This window comes from Culex quinquefasciatus, chromosome 2 (assembly GCF_015732765.1).
Source record: "Culex quinquefasciatus strain JHB chromosome 2, VPISU_Cqui_1.0_pri_paternal, whole genome shotgun sequence".
In the NCBI taxonomy this organism is placed as follows: domain Eukaryota; kingdom Metazoa; phylum Arthropoda; class Insecta; order Diptera; family Culicidae; genus Culex; species Culex quinquefasciatus.
Window position 1 is genome coordinate 223926396 of NC_051862.1, and position 23023 is coordinate 223949418.

General features: G+C 40.9%; 1 protein-coding gene across 9 annotated transcripts in view; it reads right to left on the bottom strand.

The window, feature by feature from the left end:
- Nucleotides 1–4462: 4462 nt before the first annotated feature.
- LOC6033652 (embryonic polarity protein dorsal) overlaps nt 4463–23023 on the bottom strand; it is a 35112-nt gene continuing 16551 nt past the window's right edge. For 6 of the 9 annotated variants that reach the window (XM_038258113.1, XM_038258108.1, XM_038258112.1 and 3 more), the window contains 4 exons: nt 20956–21021; nt 9505–9924; nt 9050–9444; nt 6948–8985 (listed from right to left, as the gene is read on the bottom strand). In XM_038258113.1, coding sequence (XP_038114041.1) covers nt 7243–8985; nt 9050–9444; nt 9505–9904 — 2538 coding nt within the window. In that variant the 5' untranslated portion in view covers nt 9905–9924; nt 20956–21021 and the 3' untranslated portion in view covers nt 6948–7242. Of the gene's footprint in view, nt 5296–5360; nt 5421–6947; nt 8986–9049; nt 9445–9504; nt 9925–9999; nt 10440–15685; nt 15873–20955; nt 21022–23023 lie in introns of those variants that run through there. The other 3 variants (XM_038258114.1, XM_001844026.2, XM_038258106.1) reach the window with 3 other exon arrangements.

Sequence of the window (23023 nt, forward strand, 5' to 3'; positions counted from 1 at the left end):
TCAGCAATGATGTTGAACGGACTTCATGCAGTTACATGATTTGTGCAATAATATCGATTTATATTTTAATTCAGTTTTAGTTGAATATTCGAAACAATACAAAAATCAGGCATCTTCAAACCATTAACATTATTAACGTAGAAACACAGCACGGAAAGACTGACCAATGTAAATCCAACAGTCGATGGATTAATTCAAAATGTATTGTTTGAAGTTTGATTCAGAGTTTCCGTGAAGTCGTAGCCTACTATGCATCTTCCAAAAACTTGTTAGTGATTTAGCTGGAAAACGTATCGTCAAAGCGTGGCAACAATTGGATTGGCAAGACATGATCCCCGGATGAACTAAAATTGAGGGTTTCTTGCGTAAGTTGCTCTCGTAAATAGTCTGTAAAAGAAATGGTAACAAGTTGTTGAAAACGTTTTAAAAAATAATCGTTGAATCGCAACTATCTTCACATGGAAGAAATTCAAACAGTAGAGGATCACTCAGCTCGTTGGTTCGTTTACGTTGAAGTTGAATTAGAACCTTTAAAATTGTAACTCTTGTTAGACCATGTTTGAAATCCAACGCCTACTTATCTTGACAGGATTCGTTATAAATAAATCGTAGTAGGCCTGTGTTCTGAACACTATGGCAACCTGCTTGTGAACGTCTTGTGCTGGTCTGAACGAGCCGTAAGTGATCCATGGTTCTTGGTTTGTTCCATTTTCTTGGTAGAACCTTACTTGGATGTCATTCTTGTTGATCTTTTCCGTAAGAAGTATGATTTGCTTTCCACCGCATGCTGGAGAGGATAAATCACTCAGCGAGCAGATGACCAGATTGGGGTTGGACTTTTATCGTAAATCGTGTTGGACACTATCGGAGGTAACACAGAACACAAAAAGTTCTAAAACAAACCATTAAATAGATTAGCGTAAAGCATTTCCCTTTTGCTCAGTTCCTCGTTGACGTCCTTCCGCCTGATGTATGCCCAGATTTTCAATTGAGTAGGCCATGGCTGGAGTCGTCGATTCAACGAGCATTTCGCAGATCCCTTCGCCGCAGTCTTTGTGGCCTACTAGACGATGAGGGTGGATTCGTGTGGGATCGTCGGAGATGACGCACGTGATGATGATCTTAGCGGGTCCTTGGTAGTTTCGGATTTCAACCGTGGGATAAACCGAATGTTGATCAGTTGAACCAACGCCTCGGATCGAACCGGCACTCGAACCACGATTTTCACATTGGTACCTGAACCGGAGTCCTCTCGATTGCGGTTGCACCGTAATTACAAGATGTGGACCCGGGATTGCTGGACAAATGAATACTTTTTAAATAAATCTACTTGTTTATATTTTACATGAATTCATATGGACTTCATAAACAGCAAGCGCAACGTTAATTACAAATAATCTGCATTTTAATTTTTTAAATTATATTGTATATACCACACCCTCTTTACTATTCGACATCGTTCTGACTCAGTTAGTTTTAATGCAAATTAAAAAAAAAACTATCTCCAAAAACAAACCGCCAAATTTCTTTAACAAAAAAGCAATCGAGTTTTGTTCTATCATTTTTTTGGTCCACACTTTTTTTTTACATTTGGCGATAATCACAAAACTTTGAGGCGGTGCCAAAAAAGGGTTGCTCTGATTTTGCTGAAATTCAGGATTCTCACGTGTTTCGATAGTATAAACAGCACCGCCAAATTTGGCATGATCACAAAAACGCGATTTCAAGTGAAATGACTCACTAATACTCAAATAATCTTTCTATAAATGCACTTACATCTGGTTGAAAACGCAGTTCAGGTTGAACAATGTTTGGAGTTTTTTTTTCGTTTTTGGAAAGGTCTAAAAAACCAAATTTTTTACTGCCCTCGAAGCTAGGGCAGTAAACACTTCAAAATAATAAAAATAAAACTATTTTGCTTAGTTTAGGCCGTTGCAAATATTTTCAAAATTACAAAATTATGAAACACATGATCACAAAAGGAGTTACAGTTGAGCAATTCTCTACCAAAACCGGAAATGGATTTTATTTGTATTTTTTTATTTGGCTCAAACTTTGTGGGGATGACCCTATGACCAAATAAAACCCCCCTATGACCAAATAAACTATTTTGTGTGATTGGTTCATCCATACAAGTCTCCATATAATTTTGGCTGCTGTCCATACAAAAATGGTATGTAAATATTCAAACAGCTGTAACTTTTGAGTGAATTTTCTGATCAATTTGGTGTCTTGGGCAAAGTTGTAGGTATTGTTGAGGACTTTTGAGAAAAAAATAGGAACACGGAAAAAAAATTGCAGATTTTTTTATCAACTTTTTTTTCACTAAAACTCAATTTCCCAAAATATGTATTTTTTGATTATCGAGATTTTCGATATGTTTTAGGAACAAAATCCGCAACTTTTGAGCCATAGAGAAACATGGTCAAAATCTGCCGCCGAGTTATGAATTTTTGAGAAAACAGTGATTTTTGGAAAAAATCGAAGTTTCATGCAAAAACAAGTTTGACATTATTTTTTAATGCAAAATTGAATTTGCAATCGAAAAGCACTTTACTGATTTTTTGATAAAGGGCTCCGTTTTCAAGATATAGCCACCGAAAGTTTGATTTCAGCGAAATATTTGCAGTTTTTCAATGGTCACTATTTAAAAAAATTGAAAAACTGCAAATATTTCGCTAAAATCAAACTTTCGGTCGCTATATCTTGAAAACGGAGCCCTTTATCAAAAAATCAGTAAAGTGCTTTTCGATTGCAAATTCAATTTTGCATTAAAAAATAATGTCAAACTTGTTTTTGCATAAAACTTCGATTTTTTCCAAAAATCACTGTTTTTTCAAAAGTTCATAACTCGGCGGCAGATTTTTTGACCATGTTTATGGCTCAAAAGTTGCGGATTTTTGTTCCCTAAATCATATCAAAAAATCTTGAAAATCAAAAAATACATATTTTGGGAAATTGAGTTTTAGTGAAAAAAAAGTTGAAAAAAAATCTGCAATTCTCAAAAGTCCTCAACAATACCTACAACTTTGACAAAGACACCAAATTGATCAGAAAATTCATTCAAAAGTTACAGCTGTTTGAATATTTACATACCATTTTTGTATGAACAGCAGCCAAAATTGTATGGAGACTTGTATGGGTGAACCAATGACGCAAAATAGCTTATTTGGTCATAGGGAAGGCCCCCACAAAGTTTAAGTCAAATAAAAAAATACAAAAAATAAAAATGGTCGAAATCGGCCGATTTCATAGAGAGTTGCTCAGTTATGCTGCTGTTAAAAAATGCAAAATAAAATTTAATTTTATTTTGCCCTCTTATTCCGCGGTTTTTTTAGAAGGTGTTAAAAACTTTAAATAAAGTATTTGCATTAGATTATTTACCTTTAATTACTGAGGGGAGATTTGAACTACCTTTCAACAGCTGATTAATTCAAAAATGGGAACAGAGTCAGTGGGTGCTTAAAGAATCTAGTAAATCTGAAGGAAAAAAGTTACCTTCGATATAAATTTCAAGATGGCGGATGAACAATTATGTTGTAACTGCTGCCATCTTGAAATGTAAGATGCCATCTACCAGCTGCCATACATTTGATTGGACAAAAAAAGCTTACTCATAGTGATGGGCGTACCCGTTTTGTTAGCTTCTCGCGAGTGTTGTTGAATAATTTACAAACATGCAAATAAATTGATTTTAACGTGTTAGTGTTTGACCTGCTGGTTGCATATGGGTAGGCAATTTGTGGTAAGTGGTATTTAAGTATAGTGTACATTGTGGACTGGATAATTGGATTGCAGTTAGGCTCCTGCTAAGTATTCAGCCAATGATAGCATAAATGCCTCATATGCATTTTCAGCTATATAAGAAAAAGAAGTTTGGAAGTGTTGGGAATAGTTTTTTTTTATATTGTATTTTTATGGGACATACAATCTTGCGATTTTTTAAAAATATGTTTAACTATGTGATAAATATTATCAGCTAGTCCAGTATTAAAATTAAAAGTCGATCAAAAAGCATGTGGGACCTTCATGTGAACATGGGCAGTAAATTGCTTTATAACATTCTATTTATTGGAGTTTCATAAATTAAAATAAAACAAATTAAAAGTCAATGTGAACCCTTTATGGTCTTACAAAAAATCATTGCTTAACCACACAAAGAAAAAAATTCCCCCTGGAATTCCAGTTTAACCACCTTCGATCTGAAAATCAAGTTTGTAAAAAATCGCAAAGCGCTACAACGTGATTAAACAAAAGTTTTTATGTTTTTTCTGAAAACTGCGTTTAGGTAAAATGGGCCGTTCATTTACCGTTGATAATACTGGGAATTCGATAATATGCATTTCATCTATGGCTTATGTCCTTTCATTTTACGATGGAGTCGCATGGTTGTCTGAAACTTTCCACATGGCTTTCATGGGGTTTGGAGGTTTTAGGTGTAAAAATAAAAACACAGTTCACATATTTTCAAGATTTTTTTTTATAGCAAACTTAACAATCTACGAAGAAAAATCGTCACTGATGTACAAATATTGTTCGCTCGCTCGGGCGCAGCCTGCTACGAAGCTCGTTTCTTTTTTTCATTTCAAAGTTGACTGATCAACCTAGCCTTAACCTAGACAGGCACATTCGGGTTCGGGTGTTCCACACAGCCTACTAACTATTTGCCCAAATCGTTGAGCACGTTCGTCGTCAGTCTGGTGAAACTGTTCGAAAGGTTCTCCTCTTCCTGCTGCATCCGCTGCTGATTCTGCTGCTGTTGTTGCTGATTCTGCTGCTGCAACAGTTCCTGCCGGATCTCCGAGTTGGAGAGGTGGCCCATGAGCGACTTGATCTCGGACGAGTTCATGGTGAAATCCTTACCCAGGTCCATGTCCAGCAGGCTGCTGAGGTTCACGTCACCGGTGGCGCCCTGGGCGGACATTCCGCTGGGACCGGCCGCCGACAGGACCCCGTTCAGCAGACTGCCCAGGCTGAACTGCTGGGAGTTTGAGATGTTGGAGGGCATCTGGAACTGGGGCTGCTGCTGTTGCGGTTGGCCGGCTTGCTGCTGGAACAGGGTCGGGTCGGTTCCGGGGGCGGGCGTCGCAAAGTTGTACTGTTGGGGGAGTTGGTACAGCAGGTCGTTGGGTTGGTAGGACGGGGTTACGCTGTGGGGGGCGTACGGGGAAACGGGGCCGTGGGGGGTTGTGTTCCCGTGCTGGGCGATCGGGGACTGCGCCAACGGGGACGGACTCTCGTTAGGGTTGCGGTAGGTGCCCTGGTACGTGACGTTGAACGGGCGCGTTGGAGAATCTGAAAGGTGTAGGTGTTAGGTGTTAGAGTTTTGGGGATCAGAGCATGCCATGAGCAATTAGTACCTATAGGCTCGATTTTGATTTGCTCTCCTGGCACGTTCAACAGGTTGTAGTAGGCGCCGGCTGGAAGTAGATTTGAGAAATGCCTGTTACTACGACGATAAGGAGCCCAAGTCAAGTCTACAGTGATCAAACGTGGTTTAGTGAAGGTGGTTAAGGTATAGCATGCCATGATTTAGTTGGATGAAGTTTGTGTAATGCAATGCAATGATTCAAAACTGGGTCAAACACTACAACCCTGCCATCACTGATGATGAAAAAGCGGAACAACAAAACAGAAAACTCAACGAAAACCATGCTTTACAATAACTCTTATAAAATTAGTTTAAACTTACATTTAAATATTGCGTTTTCAGAGCTCAGAAAACCCTCTACCTAAGGGGGGAAAGGTGGAACATATTTCCTCAATCAGAGTAAAAGGCATATTCAATGGTTTGTGGAAACTTTATTTCGCTTTTACTCTACATATATTGCACCAATTAGTTCCTTTTGCCTATGGTTCCAACGTCTCCTGACATAAAATCTCGATTTTAAAAACACTTTTTGTTATTTGCTAATAGTTTCGCTGCCTTGCAATACAGCGACCAACGTACAAAGTTTTTTTTTGCTTTTTTGTTCCATCAAAGTTGTAGAAATAATCTTAACCTACGAGTTTGTTCATTATAAAACGGGTTTTTATTAGGACTAAAATAACTATCCGCGTAAATAGTGTATGGCGGCGTGAGGATCGGGCTCTTCACACTGTCAAGAACCTGGGTAGCTGCTTGGCATTTTCCGTTTCGTCAAAGTTTGTCATACAAACAATGCCAGTTCGGTTCGGTTATAAAAATAGTTAAGTGGTTTTGTTGACAGTCTGATTGCACAAACACCAAATTTGACTAGCATTGACTAGCAGTTTGTTACACGACTTTTCTTTGGTTTCACCAATCAACAATAGTTTTCCTAGCACAAATACGAAGAAAAAAAATCTTATCTTACAAAAAAGTAGTTCACGCGACTCTCATCCAACCAACTTCCGCAAAATGGCCCTCTTTGTTTTGTTGTTCTCTGTAATACCAATTGTTATTGTTTTTTGTTTGTTTTATTTTACGATTCAAATGTGTGCGCTCCGGCAAAAGATTGCCCCTGTCACCTTTGTTTTCCCAACAAATACAAAACGTGAGACACCAACACCAACACCGAAGGAGGAGGGGGAGACTTTCCCAAATACCAATGCCAATGTATACCAATGTTTTTGTTTTTCCCAAAAAAGTGTTAAACAACGACGTCGACGACGTAATATGTGGACGACCAACAACCTCCAAGTTAAAAGAAAAAAAAATGTGTGTAATGGGTAGGTAGTGTTGTGACCAACGCCAACTGCGATGAATCGAGGTTTTTAAGCGAAGATGGCGTTCGAATGGTGAACGCCCGAAATGTCAAAATCACGCAGTGGTACCAACATTACGGAACAAGTGTGCCATGGCATGACAGCCATATTTTTTTTCTGATGTTGGTGCTACTGCGCGATTTTGACATTTCGGACGTTCACCATTCGAGCGCCATCTTTGCTTAAAAACCTGGATTAAACAAAAATGTGGCGAAATGACGTTTGAGCGATAGGAGGAAGAATGATGGGTGTGTGTGTGGGTGAAAACGAAGGAAGGAGCGGGAAGGACACTTACGGGCTCCCTCCGGGATGTGTTCTGGGGCATCCCAGGTGTTTGGCCGTTTGCGCTTTGGCTTCAGATTGGCTACAAAAATACACGCAAAAGAAAAACGGAAGATTGTCAGTTGGTTTTTCGAATGGGGGTGGGGTAATAAATTAACTAATGAAAAAATAAAGAGAAAATTAAGTAAATGCGCGCGCGTTTGTGTGCGTGTGAGTGAAGAGTGTGCGTGATGATTAGACGTCCGCACTGTACGAGTTGCTGTTGAGGCGGATCGGTTGCTGGGGAAGTGGGCCGGGTTCGACCGGAGCGTAGTAGCAGGACGTTTCGTCAAACTCGCTGAGGGCGGCGTTCGGGGCTATCGAGGTGTACAGGGCAAAGTGTTCGGCCTCGGTCAGGTCCACGCTGGGGTCGAGCTTGATGCCAAAGTCGCCCTCGACCAGGTTCTTTATACTCCGCGCATCGGCAATGGCGACCAGCTCCAGGTTACCGTCCTGGATGGGGACGTCCAGCTGCAGGGCGCTGACCGTCTTCCGGTCCAGGGGTGGTAGCGAAGCGGTGCTGGCCCGTTCGTACGAGTCATTCCCTGGCAGGGACAGATGCGTTCCGCTGCCGTTGCCGGTGCGGGAGGTCAGATTCGTGGTCGAGGGTCCATCGCCCTTCAACGGGATGTAGATCACGTCCGGGTTGGCATCGGTCGAGGGTCGCTTGCAGGACACGCTACTGACGCTTCGGGCGACTGGTTTGCCGGCCTTGCGCTTCTCGGAATTCTTGCGAGTCGTCTCGGTGGCCTCGAAATTTGCCAAGCTAGGTTCCTTGGACGCTCCGGGAGTGTCCTTCTGGGTCAGCGTGGTCGTACTGGCCGACAGGTCGGATTTGCTCTTCTTTCGAGAAAACAGTTTCGAGAAGAATCCGGGTTTCTTGTTCTTCGGAAGAGTTCCGTACTCATTCTTGTTCGGCGATGCCGGAGGTGTCGGAGGAAGCTTCTTGTTCGGCGGACTGTCCGGACTCTTCATGATGATGATCTGATCCGACTGAGGACGCGGAGTCAACGAACGCATCGAACCCTTCCGGATGATACTGTGCAGAATGACCTCATCGCCAGTGTCCCCGATGGCGTTCTCCTTGTTCTGGGAACCGTTCGGTTTGGCCCGCTTCGGCGGAAGAGGAGGTAACTTCTCATCTTCCTTGTTCTCCCGCTTCAGCGAACTAACCTCAATGCTCGGTGGACAAATGAGCATCGGTTCAACCGCATCGTAAACACCCGGTTCCAGCTCGAGCGCGTTGTGAGGCCGCGGCGGAACCGGAGGACCTAACGCAAGCGAAACCGGATTCTTAAAGGCACGTTGCAGACTTGTATAAGTCGCGGCATCGTCAAACACGTCATCAATGTCCATCTTGTCACCCCCGTTCCCAATCAACCCCGTCGGAACACTCTTCTCCAAATTCTTCAACTCATTCTCAAAGATCATGTTCTCTCGCCTCAACTGATGATCCTCGTAGATTTCATCCAACTCCGCGACCTGCTCCAACAGCTCGTTCAACGTCTTGTCCTCGTCCTCCTTCGGAACCTGCTGCTCAACCGACCCCCCATCATCCATGAGCTGATTGTCAACGCTGGCATTCACACTATTATCCCCATCATCAAATTCGTTTCGTTCGATCCATTCGGTCGTTTTCTGTTCACTCGGCATCTGCTCCGCCACGATCGGCTTGTCCTCCACCAGCGGAGTATCCAACAAAACAATAACCTCATCCTCCTGCTGCTGCTGAGGAACGACGACCTTCTTGGGCGCAACCGCACCGCTACTACCCTCGAGCAAAATCTTCTTGAACACTTCATTCTCCGGAGAGTCATTCTTCAGGATATCCTTCTGGAGGGACCAGAATCTACGCCTACCTGAGTCTAGCGGGAAGAGCTCGAATGGCAGCGGTTCACTTGTGGCACCGTCCGACGGTCGTCGCAGCTGGATGTTGACCTGGAAGGATACGAACACACATTAGCTTTCAACAGACTCAACTTTTCACTCGCCAAAAACTCACCATAACCGACTGCTCGATCTCCAGCGTTCGGTAGCGGGGCGTCCGGAACGAGATCGCCACCTGTTTGTGCACGTTCGAGTGCTGAAACTCTCCCACGTCCTCCCACAGTATGTGTCCGTGCTGCTCCTCGTAAAACCGCACCGAAATGTCCTCCTTGGCAACCTTCTCGCACAGCAGGATGATCTCCTTCCCACCGGCAACCGAGGCACACGCGTCGCTCAGCTTGCAGATCACCAGATCGGACATTGCCTTCTTGTCGTAGATCACGTCCGACACCACCGGCTGCAGCGGCTCCGTGAAGCGCCCCCGCTGCTGACCCTCCAGAAACACCTGGAAGCACAACCGCACCGCGTTGAGATCGATCGTGGCCGGCTGCTTGGCGTGACTGTAACCAGCTGGAAAAAAAGAGATCATGATCATCCGAGCTACCACCTCGCGATCCCCACCACACTCACTCTTGAACGGATCCACCCGGATCTCCTCCCTCAGCCGGAGCGCCTCCTCGATGTCCTTCTTCTTGACGCACTGAATGCCCAGGTTGCTGAACGTGTAGCTCATGCTGGCACTGTTGATCTCGACCGTGCAGACGCCCTTCTTGCAGCCCTCCTTCCCAACGAGGTTGTGCGGGTGGGGCCGGTACGGTGGATCCTTCGTTACGCACGAAACCACCACCACGGCCCGACCCTTGTAGCCGCGCACCTCGATGCTCGGGAAGGTCTTCTGTTCGGGGGTGCTGTGAACGCCGGGGATCGACCCCGCCGAACGACCCTCGCACTCATACCGGAAGCGCAGCGCCTTCGACTGGGGCTGCTCGGTGATGACCACGTACGGCTTCTCGGGCGCTGTCGGTGGCATGTCTGACTGTATTATATGTGCTGGAAGTAGAACCAAAAAACAAGATCGTCGATCAGAGAACCGCTGAAGATCACGCGGCATCCGCGGCATCACACCTTCGGGTTCGGGACTTGGGGGCTTCGTGACGGACACGATCGGGGGTTGGGGCGAGGGGCTTGGACTGGGCGGTCCCCGGTGGCAGACCACGTTGTACAGGCCGGCCAGCGGAGATCGTTTGAGGGGATCGAGCTTGTGGAACAAGTTCTCGTGCTCGTAGTCGGACGAAGACGTTGACGAAGAAGAGGACGCGGAAGAGTTGTTGCGGGTACGAGTCGACGCGTAGCCGGCATTGGAGCGCGTTGGGAAGGACATTCTGGCGATAGGGCGGTCGGGCGCGGTGTGTTATCGAAGTCTGGTGACCGCGTTTTGAAGGCGCGTGATTCTGGTGAAAACTATTTTAGGAACGCGTTTGTTGTGTTTGTGCTGTTCTGGAGAAATGGAGGAAGGCTGGTTCGAGTGGGGACATTGCTCTAGATTTATTGGTTTGAAGGCTGGTTGTCATGAACACTTACTACAGATTTATTCGTTACTTTAATAATTGTAGTTTAATTTATGGAATCAATCGCAAGCGCGCTGATTGCTAATTAACCCTCAAATGCCCATTTTTTCAGGAAAATCATTTTAAGAAACATATCATCTACGAAAATCTTTACTTCTCTTATTTTTTTGTCGTCCTTGTTCTATTTTTAGTATTTCACACTAAAAAATTGGAATGTTACATTTAACGCAATCGTTCATCTAACGTAAAATCTAATCGTGTAATTGTAATATTGATGTAAATCTCGGTTTATTTTGACGGAAATTCATCAAATTCCCATTGATTTAGCTTTACATCTTGCAAGACATAAAAATACGTCACAAAAAAACCGAACATTACGCCTTATTTGATGCACATAACTGGAGCATCAAATTTGATGTAACGTTACATCAAAGTTGATGTAATCGTACATCTAATCAAACCCAGTTTTGAGTTCTTGGCACTTTCGTGTTTGACAGTTCCATGAATCATCGCAGCAACCGCCATATTTAACAACGTGTAGAAAATTGTTCTTGAGAAGATTTTTTCGAAGATTTGCCGTACCATGGCCCGGTTAAACCCGGATTCTTCGCCAAATCTGGCGGTCAAAGTAATTATAAACTGATAAACAAGGTAAGCTTGGTGGAATTTATCTGTGTCTTGTGAAATTCACACAATTTTTTCCGCAGATAGGAGTCACCTGATTGCTGGTGTATCGAAATCAGAACCATGGACTGATCCGTAACAACGTGGAAACAGCAACGTTTCACTTGAGGCATCATGAAAAGTGCCATTGGAGCATTCTTGTTAGGAAGAGGAAAGGAAGCCCAAACTGTGCAGTGAAAATGATCGACAATTCGGTTGAAAACAATCAACATAAAATGCTCTGTGAATGGCAAGTGAATGGTGAAGGCATCAGAAAATGTGACTGGCATGTGTAATGATTCGATGATTTTGGAGTTGTGCAAATAAAACAATGAGTTTCCGTAAACAAGATTCTTTCTTTGTGTACAATGAGAAAACGTAGAATCCAATAAGATTTCTCAATCGCAATGAGCGCACGTTCCCAAAATCAATCGTGTAATATTACACGACCAATCCAAAATCAAGCGTGTAATATTACACGACCAATGCATGGCGTGTAATTAGACGTAATAATACGTTTTATTTGACGCTCCAGTTATGTGCATCAAATTAGACGTAAATTTACACGTTTTTTTCTTAGTGTGTTTAATTTCCATTTGTCATGTTTGTTTTATGTTTGTATTTGAAAGTATTTGGCTTAACCCTGTGCCTTATAAGATTTGTCATGACTGTAAAAGTCACTTTTTCAATTTTTTGCTTGTTTTTTACATTTTCTGCTAATTGTAGAAACATGCATAGAAGCATAGTCTGTGACATTACAAAAATGCTTTTTAAAGATCAGCCTTTAGGCGTTAGAAGGCGGGTTAGAACAAAGGGGTTGTTCAAATATTACGTCCGTTTGAAGTTTTTTTATTTATTTAAACTTACAAGCAGGGTTACCAGGTTAAAATAAGAAAAATCTAGCAAAGTATCGATCAAAAAAAAAAAAAAACTAACAATTCTCAATGATTTAAATTAATTAAAACATTTGAAGAATTTAGGTGGTTTAATTGATTGTATGACCTCAAAAATGTTCAATTACCATTTCCTCTTAGAAAAACTCATTCTATTTTAAATTTTCAATTAAATTCAAAAAATATTCAAAAAAATATTCCAAATGGGCATGAAGTGAAAAATCTGGCAAAATCTGTCAAAATCTGGCTCTGGAAAGGATGAATTTTTATTCTGGCCGGCACATGAAAAATCTGGCAACCTGACAATCCTGCTTACAAGTTTCCTGCAGATTATTGGGCTCTAGGCTAAACCCTGTCATGTTTCCGGTTTTGACAGATTTTGATTTATGTATCATTTTAGGTTTTACTGAAAATAAGAAGCTTTCTATCGGATGGGAAGTAAAACGTCGGTCCATTTGCGTAAAAAGATTTTGCGTGAATCACCACACATAATCTTCGGACGCCAAACAAAAGATCCGGGTGTCGTTATGCTTGTTAAGCTTTTTTTTTTGAAAATAAGCATTGTAATGTTTTTTGAATTTCCTTAATAATTAATTTAAAAATAGATTGATATTTTGTAAACAATACAGTCGGTTTGCCATCAAAAATTTAAATTTAAAATCAAATCGAACATGTTAAAAATGATTATAAACGCAAAAAAGAATACAAATAAAAAATTCAGCCAAAGGCCAGGATTTCAACATTTAATTTGATTTGCAATCATTACTTCAAAAAATAGGAACTGATGAAAATAGATATCCATCCAAAATTCACTAAAATGATTTTAGATGCAACAACCTTATCAGTAATTTAACTAATTGTACATATTTTTTTAAGATTTTGAAAAATAAAAAAAAATGAACTGAGAATTGAAAAAAAAGTTTAAATTGAACAACATTTAACTCAATTTTTTACCTTGATCTGCATTCAAAAATTGTATGATGCTTGGAATGCTAATTTTTCTGTTTTTTTTTGCTATTTTAAACGACTCTTCTTTTAATCAAGAGACCAACTTTAAATGTTATTGGATGAAATTCTTTTAATGTATTTTTTTAAGTTAGGCATTGTTTTTATTTGTTGCAGAAATTTGTAGACGGGTGATGAATTTTTATGACAAATTAAAATATTTCAATTGAATTTAAGCGCCTTTTTTAAGAAATCTAGATTACTTTTTCAAAACCACCAATGCGCCATGGGTTTCCTATGTAAATTGGACCTTTTGAAAAAGTAAGTGAGAGATATTCTATAAACCTTTAAAAATTCTTCAAGAAAACACCCATAGCCAACCTCTGAAGTTATATTTCAATCTAATCCACGAAAAGTTGGGTAAGAGTCCCTCACGACATGGTTGAACATTGTAAATCAATGTACCTAAAACATTTTTTCGTTGAAACGCTTAGAGGGTCCTCTTGAAATATTCGTGGCCTAGACAATATTTTACCTTAGGGATTTTTGATTTATTCCAATTTTAAAATTATCCACATGTTTCAAAGGAGGCGCGCGATACTTCTTGAATATTCACTTGAAACGATGCTTTGTGAATGATCGTGCGCCTCCATCAAAATATATGAAAAAAAATTAAAATTGCTTAAATCTGAAAAGGACCTGTTAAACTATTAGCCATGGCGTGTCTCTCTTTGATGATCAATTTTTTTGCTTGAGTGTGCTCTACGAAACACACCACGTAAGTCTTCTGCCAGCTCCTTTTTTAGTTTATAAAATGGTGTAAGTTTCAATATTTTTTTTCCTAAATTTAGCAATAAGTTTCCCATAATGAAGACTTCGGATAATTGAATGTGAAGTTTATGGATTCTATAAAGTTTTGAAAAAATCTGTTTTATTCTCTTTAGCTAACAAATGAGTATCATTTTTGCAGTCAAAAACGTTCCTTGCAAATTCAAGTTCTGCGATCCCATTTTAGTCTTATTTGAAGAGTGATTGCTTCGTAATTAATTAATGCATTTTAACAATGTTCTTTTTAAATCACCGCCATTTTGACCTCCATCTTTTATTTCAAAATTCTGAATCACTTTAGCATAGTTCTTTTTAAATCACCGCCATTTTGACCTCCATCTTGGATTTCAAAATTCTGAATCACTTTAGCATAGTTAAGGGATTATACTCAAGTTCAACAATAAAAGTTAAGACAAAGAATTATTTTTGGAATTCGTTTATACCAAGTGATTTTTTTGAAAGATCCAATATATAAATAATAATATGAATAATTTTTCAATATCGTATGATTTGTTTGTACGGAAAGTTTTGATTTCTCCACCTTACATATCTTGAGAAAACACAGAAAGCCATGTTCCTCTATTGAAAGCATAGAAAGCATTTTTCAAGGAGGCGCATGGTCCTTTTTGAGACTTTTTAACTAATATCAGGAAATTAAGACTTAGATTTTTTTCTTCTAAATTTGGTATCTTGAGGTGAGACATGAATAATAAACTATTTTAAAATGACGAAGTGTTGCCAAAGTCTCCTTGTTATTAACGAGATCGAGATCTCTTTTGGACACTGTCCAGTATCCCCTTAAAATAAGATGCTTGATCACCAAACACCATGCTTCTCCATCTGATACAAATTGAGGACGCATGGTTCTTTGAAGTTTCAACCTCAATTTGATTTGGAAACAAGAAACTGGAATATTCACGATTCATTCATCCGTTTCAGTTATAAACAAGCATACATCCAATGAAATATGATCGCGTTCTCAATCGATCTGAACTAATTTTTACGATTCGCCTAGGTTATCCCAAGGTCACTCGGAATTCCGAACAGCTCATTTTTCTCGCGTTTGAACCAGCATTCCGATATTTCGCACATTTTATTTCCTTTCCTTTGGGAAAAAAACGCGGTCAATAAAATCTTTCCAGAGTTCCGTTATAAATATAGATCCATCAGCGGAGCGTTTTTAAACCACCGATCGGCTCAAAAATTCCATTCACTTGCAGACATTACGCGTTCTAGCGTTCAGCATTTTGGTTAATTTTACAGATGACTTAGTGCTGGTTAAGCCGTTGTTTGACCAGAGCCAGAGCATAGTTTATAGTATTGTTGTTCCCACACCAGCCGGCCTCCACACACATTCACAAAATACCACACAAAGTTGCCGCGAAATCGATCGCGATCGATACTAAGCGCGCGCGAAAAAAAGTAAAAGACTCTCGCAACGATTCGATGATTTTCCTTCAAGTGACGGTGCTGTTGACTTGCACAACTCAACCCGATCGCCCGTTGACTTGGACTGACTTAGTAGAGAGAGAGAGAGAGAGAGTGCGAGCGTAAAAATGCGAGAGATTGGACTCAACTCGGTGGTGGCGATCGCGCTCGAGGATCACCTTCGAGAATGGAGAAGTCTATTTTTAAACATTTTCAAACTCTCTTCCGAATGAGCATCAAATTGAACTGGCAGAACTGCAGGGCGAAAATTTTCACTTGTTTGAAAGCGATCGAGAAAATGTCACTTTTTGACACTTTTTATGGCCAATTCTGGTAGGAAATCTGTCACGAAACTGACGGCGAACACGCTGTGGCCACGATCAATCGTAGTAGGTGGCGGTTCAAAGTCCAGAGTTGGCTCAGGATTCGACGAAAAAGACCTTAACTCGAAGCATGCCGTGACGTTTGTAGCATTTTCTTGCGTACCACAAAATCCAATGCCTCCTTTGATTGAACCGTCTCGTCGCACAGCTCGAATTATGCAGCAAACAGTCACTTTTTGACGCTTAATATTTTCAAGTTTTTTTTCGTTATTTTTTTGTTGGCGATAGAACCGCGCACTACCGAAGCGACTTAGTTGTACACGGGTTAGAAATCTTGTACTGAATGGGGAAATTGCTCGCGAAGCGAGCTAGGTGCGAACAAAAACGTTCAGAGCAATCCTTTTCCGCTCATTCTCTCTCGTTTGTGGAGACATTTTCTCACGAAAAGTTGGGTAAACAGGTTCGGTTCGATTTTGACACTTCCTTCATTCTAGTTAACTTTGGCGTTAATTTGAAACTCAAAATCGGCTTCATCCTGTAGCTTGAGAGTGAAAATTTTCCGGCTTAAGCTCCTTTTTCCCCAATCGCAGGTCAGTATTGGCAAATCCAACTCGCTCTCTCTCTCTCAATTTCTCACACTAGCTGGGCTAATCAAAGTGTGCGTTGCACAGCACGTGTTGGTCAGCGCGAATCGCCGCATTCTGTTTCACGTTGTGCTGGCCTGCTGCGATTTTCCGAGCGCGTTTTGAGTTGGTGAAAGATGGAAAGTGATAAATCTCAGCAGGCTGTGCGCACATCGTGGTGAGAAATTGTATGCTGCTTGCTGGGTGAGTTTCGGTGGTGATTTTGGGTTGGATGACGTGGGAAAATTTAAGTTTTGTTTTGAGAGGAAGTAACATTTTAAAAGGGTCAATACAACTTTTAGTTAAATGTTTGTTTCTAAAATCGAAAGTCGGATAATCGAATCACGAAAAATATTTTTTCTGCGTTGTCATATTTTTGGTTGCCGAACTTAAGTATGACTGAAGTACTACTACTCTGAAGTGATTAAGATTTTTTAAATTCAAGTTAGCGGCCAAAATGGCGGTGTTGAAATGTTGAAAAACAAATGCACTTTGTAATTTTTCAGACAATTGTCCATCCAAATTTGACTAAAATGAGGTCGCAGAACTCAACATTGATGTAAAAAGTAAGATTGTAATTGTTTATGATTCAATTATCACTTAAAATTGATTTACAAAAACACTAAATTTTTTAGAGTTAGAGTTTTAGAGTTTTAGATATATTTTAAAAACTTAAATTGTCATCTTTTCAGAAAATACAAAAATGGGCAAAATATGTTTGACCAACCGATATATTTTTTTAATGGTGATTTTTCAAAAAATAATAGACATTTTGTTTTAATTCATTTCAGTTCAGTTTTGCAATCGAATGGACCTTTAGATACTCTTTTCAAGTTATAGGCATTTATAGGTATTTTATCAATGTTGCAGTTTTTTTCTGCTCAATAAAAATAACACAATTTATTTTTTCGGAATTTTATAATCGAGAAAACTTTTTGAAAGAGTTTAAATACCGGGAACCGTGGTGTAGGGGTAAGCGTGGTTGCCTCTCACCCAGTCGGCTTGGGTTCGATCCCAGACGGTCCCGGTGGCATATTTCGAGACGAGATTTGTCTGACTACGCCTTCCGTCGGATGGGGAAGTAAATGTTGGCCCCGGTCTAACCTAGAGGGTTAGGTCGTTAGCTCAATCCAGGTGTAGGAGTCGTCTCCCTGGGTCCTGCCTCGGTGGAGTCGCTGGTAGGCAGTTGGACTAACAATCCAAAGGTCGTCAGTTCGAATCCCGGGGTGGATGGAAGCTAAGGTGTAAAAAGAGGTTTGCAGTTGCCTCAACAACCAATCCTTCGGACACCTAGTTTCGAGTAGGAATCTCGCAATCGAGAACGCCAAGGCAATGCTGTAGAGCGAATAATTTGATTTGATTTTTTGATTTGAAATTTTCTATTGCTGAGCTGGATTTTAAAATTTTGAAAATTATTCTATTGAAATGAACTAAACATTTACTAAAAATATTGTCTCAAAAAAAAGAGAAATTTTCATAATTTCCCTGGTTTGAAAATTACTGAGATATAGGTTATTCCAAAACGAGAGTTAATTATGCAACATTAATTTTCCTTTTTTTTAATCTTATCATAGCCATATCTCGGCAACCAAAGGGCATATCAACAATTTAATATAAAGCTGTATGTTGAGATTTATCTCAGTCAATAAAACAAAAAAAAAATGGAAAAATGGACAAAAATGGGCATTTTTTTATTCAAATACCGCATAATTTTGATTGCAAATTTCAATTTCAATTAAATTTATTAAGTCAAAAATATGTTATGTACTTCCTGAAATTTTCTGAAAAGATAGAATTTAAAGTAGTGTTTTTTATTCAAAAATAATTTTATGGTGAAAAAGATTAAAAAAAAAACATCAAAACCATTTTTTCCGTGTATCAATTTGTTTAGTTGTATTCAATTATATAACTTTGTCGAAAAAAACAAATTGATTAAAAAATCCTTCAAGAGATACAGATTTATGAATTTTCACATATCATCTTTGCATGGAAAGTAAAGTTTGTATGGAAATTTGGACAAACTGATGATGCAAAATGGTTTTAAAAATTGAAATTTGGTAAAGAAGTTCATTTTATAGAGAATTGTTGTTGTGTTCATATTCCCTTAAATTAGAGGTTATCACTTTTGTCTTTTTTGCTAACATGTGTTCTAAATAATCAAGTAGGCCAGTTTTCAATTGAGCCTCTTATCCATAGCGTTCATGACTACTCACCAAAGAACCAACACTTGCAACCTCTGACGACCACTCTTCACGTGAAATTTGTGCAACTACTTTTGGCAAGTCGGACAGTTTCGATGAGGTAATATTTTAAATTACCCAAAAACCACACAATTACGCCCAGAAAAACTCACTACATTTTGCCAATCATTGTTGGACCGCAGATCGAGCCAAGCCAACCTCACACAAGATAAGTTGGTGACGAAAAGCGTTTAAAAATAAAGCTGAACGCATCTTTGGCCGAACTTGCGTGTCGCCACCGTTTCACAGAAGGAAGCCGGCTCGATCACGGCCAGGCGTCGTGCAAAATTTTCGTGAATTAACGATATAACCTCTTGTGGGGGGAAAAGAAATCCTGCAAAAAGGTGGAAGAAGAATCGGTTTGACAAGATCATTGAGGGAAGCGAAAAGCAGGCAAAAAACGAGACCAGTCGGCGCACAGCCGACTTGAGAAAAACGTGATCCTCAAATCTTGAAGACGCGATCGTGATCGCGAAAAACCAAAATAAACATGTGAGCACGCAAGTTTAGTAGGCTGGTCCTGAAGCGGTTTCAGCGTTCGTTGGCCTACTGTGATCGTGCAAGGGTAGCCCTAGCAACGAAGATTTATAGTCACAACACTGACACTGATGATCATTTGCACAAGTCTATCTTTCTAGTGACGATCGTTGTTTATTTTTTCTGTGGCAACTTTTTCTTTCCCATCAATTTTTGGGGGTGGCAGGTGAGGCGAAAAGTGTCGCCCATTTGACAATGACGTAACGCAGCAGGCGACGACGACGTCGCGACGCGAGGATCATTTAGAATTTCCACGGAAAAGCGATTGACTCACGCAATATTATTAACAGTTGGGTTGCGCTCGCTGCTGGGCTGGGTGCGCAGATTGGCGCCCGTTCGAGTGTCTGTCTGATTGTCTGTGAGTGTGTGTGTGGTTAATCGTGGGATGATTCACAGACAGATGGATGAGTTTTGTTGGCGGCCGGGAAGGGGAAACTTGATATTCGGGCAAGTTGTTGAGCGACAAGTGGTGCCTGATTCCAGACTAATGTCGTGAATTATGAGGGCCAAACTGTTTGGGGTGGTGGGATCGTATGTAGTGGAAATTTAATCGTTGGAGTAATTTCGTAGTCGGTGACTAATAAACAGTTTGTTCTCGATGAGTGCATGACGGCCAATTTTAATTAAAGGTTTGGTCAGTAACTGCGAGGTAATTTTTACACCTAGCAATGTTTGTTGCGTTTGTTGTTTTGTTTATTAAATCTCCATTGAGTTTTCGTAGATGTTTAATAGAGTTACCATAGGATGTTCCCAACCCACCTTTTATTTTCAGTTTTTAATAAATGTAGTGAATTGTAATTTTTATCGTTAGTAAATTTTTGAATTCAACCATTTTTGTGTTTTTGGTAAGTTAAACAGATCCAAAAGCTCGGCGGTAGCTATGGTAAAAGTGATATAAAAAGGTACGGATTAACCTCCTTTGAAAAAAATAAATAAAAACTTAAATAATATAAAAGACTGTTATTTCATCAATGCAGTTGATGATTTCAAGCAACGAATATTAAATAAAGCTGTCGGAGGAAACAAACCGACCTAAGGAAGCCATGACAGAAAGTGTGCTCTCCGGATCAACGGCCCTGTTTGAACAAGAGGAGGCTGGTGATACCGTCGTAGCAGGTGCTGAACAAGTCAATCAAGCCGTTACCTTGGCAACGCGTGAAACGGTCGAGAAAAATGGCGGCGTCCACGTGATTCAGACGTTGGACACCAAGGAGGAATCCAAAATCTGGGGTTGGACATCCCGGAAGGACAACAAGGGAAGCTATGAGCTGTGATTTTCTGAGGAACACTTGCAGCAGCAGGGACTGTTGACGGAAGGTGATGAGGTTTTCTAGTCTTAACATTCAATATTAAAGTATTGTGATGTAAAATTATCATCCAGTGAGTTCAAATTTTGGCAATTAAAAAACATCAATACGCATTTTGTTTTCTATTTTTTTTTTAATTGTGGAAATTTGAGATAATCGTTATTACTTATCATCATGATAAAAAGTATTTAACGAAAGGAGTGGAGACGCTTGGTTGTGCATTATTGAAAATGGATAGCAACTCCATGAAAACTGTTCAGTTTGTAACAAGCGGTTTCCACATGCAGTGTTACAATGAGTCATCGTCAACATTATTTCAAAATAAACGTCTAGCCGAACCAAATTCCGCGCCATCCCAAATGGTCCTTGTAATCGCTCATCGGTAGCAGTGCCTACTACGATCGGATCTCGCCAACCAAACAATCCCAACTATCACCAGCATCCCCCTTATGCTAAACCAAAGACCAAGGCCTACCACGATCAGCTGAAACACCCCACCCAAAGAATTTGTTTATGTCCCACCGTGAACTTGAACCCGGGAGGGCCGTCGTGGCGTCTAGCCGAAATGCATTTTTCAATCTCTCGCCCTTCTAGTCTCAAGTGAATCGTGTGACTATTTCACACCCCATTTAACTGGCTGGTTGGCCCCGTTTTGACAGTCTGGGAATGTCCGCGAATAGTGCACGTGGCCTACTCTGTGCTGAGGTGTGATGTTTATCTACTTACAAATTAGATCCAACAGGTCATTCGCTTCAATTATTTCCTTCGGCAGATCCGGCAGACTGGGCTCATCTGGAAAAGAAGGGAAGAGGGCGAAAACAAATCGAGATATTTATTGATTTGTACAGGAGGAATTTTCGAAGGAATTTGGTTTGAAAGTGAGTTTGTTTTTGAGTAAATCGAGCGTGGGAAAAGAATTTTCACTGCCACGGACATGTGATCGAAGTAGCTCGCGGGAAATTTCACCACACGCATCGTTCGTGAATGTGGGGAATGCGAGGAATGTGGCCTGCTTGGATATTTTATCACTTGACAGCACGTGAAAGAGCTGTGATTATAATGTTATTTTATGTACTCATCAATCCAAGTAGGTGAGAAAAATGAGGAAAAATGCGACGGGGTGGATGTTTCCACGTCTGCTTATGTATTCAGGAAAATAGTGATTTTTTCTATCAAGTAAGGGTAAATGTGTGAGTTTTGGACATTTGGTATCAAACTAAAATTTTTGTAAATATTTTTTAAAAAATTATTTAGAGTTATTTCGAGGGAAAAAATGTAAAATTCTTTTTTCACACCTTCAAAAGGTAGTTGGCTCAACAAAAGGAGGAGACTTTGGAATGTTGGGTGGTTGGTTCCGGGCCCCCTGTTCTACCCTTTGTGGCCACTAATGGTTGCTCTTTCGACTTTCGTCCGGCCTGAACTGATGGCGTGAGTTGGCGCAATTCAGGTTCAACATGCCGGGCGGATAAAGCAATCGATATTTGCTCGTGGAGTGTTGATGTTATGGAAATTAGGGAGCTACTGGGGTGAAGGGTTATGGGCGGATGATTTAATTTCGAATGGTTGTGTAAGAGTCCTGTGGTGAAATAATTGGATAGTTCTTTGTCTGAAGTCGAGTTCACGGCTGCACTAAAATCTAATACCAAATGCGTACCAAATTCATTACTCATCTGTCACCAGCTCCGTCCAGCTGGCTGACCTCGAATCCGCGGAAGCGTTTGCCACGGTTCTAATTTACCGTACAACCGATTAGTGTTATTTCATCCCGTCGTCGTGTTTCATCTCCAAACCCCGAAAGCGATTCCGCGCTCGATTTACACATTTATATTATCTTTATTGCACCGCTTGACAACCGGGCAGACCGATCTTCGCTGAAGCGTACATTCGGAGCACACTTGGATCGGACTGCAATTGCGAGCGCGCGCTCTAGTAGGCGGTGAAAGCCAAGGTACCAGCGTCTACTTTGATTTTTTGTTGTTTCCCGTCAACCGCAGCAGGGAAGCTCTAGTCGGTTTTTCTAAAATAAATATCTCGCTCGACCAGCGCAAGATCTTCTTTTGTTGACACTTCCCCCTGTCGACGTTTTCCAACAAACAAGGAAGAAAGAGTCGATTTTTCTTGTTTTTCCACAGCGACGTCACGACGTCGGGGTAAAGGGCCAACACCCGAGCCGAACCCAAAGTGGTGCAAACCTTGTCCCACGACGTGTACGTTGACCCTACTGCGCGCGTAATAGTCATGGCGAACTTGATCGCGAAAGCGAATCTTCACATCTGACACTGGCACCTTTTCAGATCGTTTTTCCAACGCCTGCTGCACCGATCACTCAGCTGTGCAGGGGGTGGCGAGTTGCGTGAACATGGGACTGCACCAAGTGCAACTGCAGACGATCGCGTGTTGTGAGTAAACAAAGGTTTTTGTAGATTTTAAAACGTGCAATAACAATAACATGGCGATATATTATCTGGCCTGCGAGGGCTTGTACAAACAGGCCGCGGCACGGCGGAGATCGTTTTGAAGATCGTTAAGCGAAACGCATAAATATTGCACTTTTGCTGAATATCTTTTTATGAAGTGGCAATTACCCGGCTTGCTTTGATTAGCGCGATGCTCGTCAATGTTCTGGAAATCCATCCAGCCTACTAAGATCTTTGTGAACCCGTCGACCACTGCGCTACGCGCATTTCGCGGACAATAAAGTCAGTGGCTGCTTGGATCACTCGAACTAGTGGGCGCTTTCTTTCTCTTGTTTTTGGCCGTCGTCGTCGGCATTGAACTGTCATTGCGCTCGCAC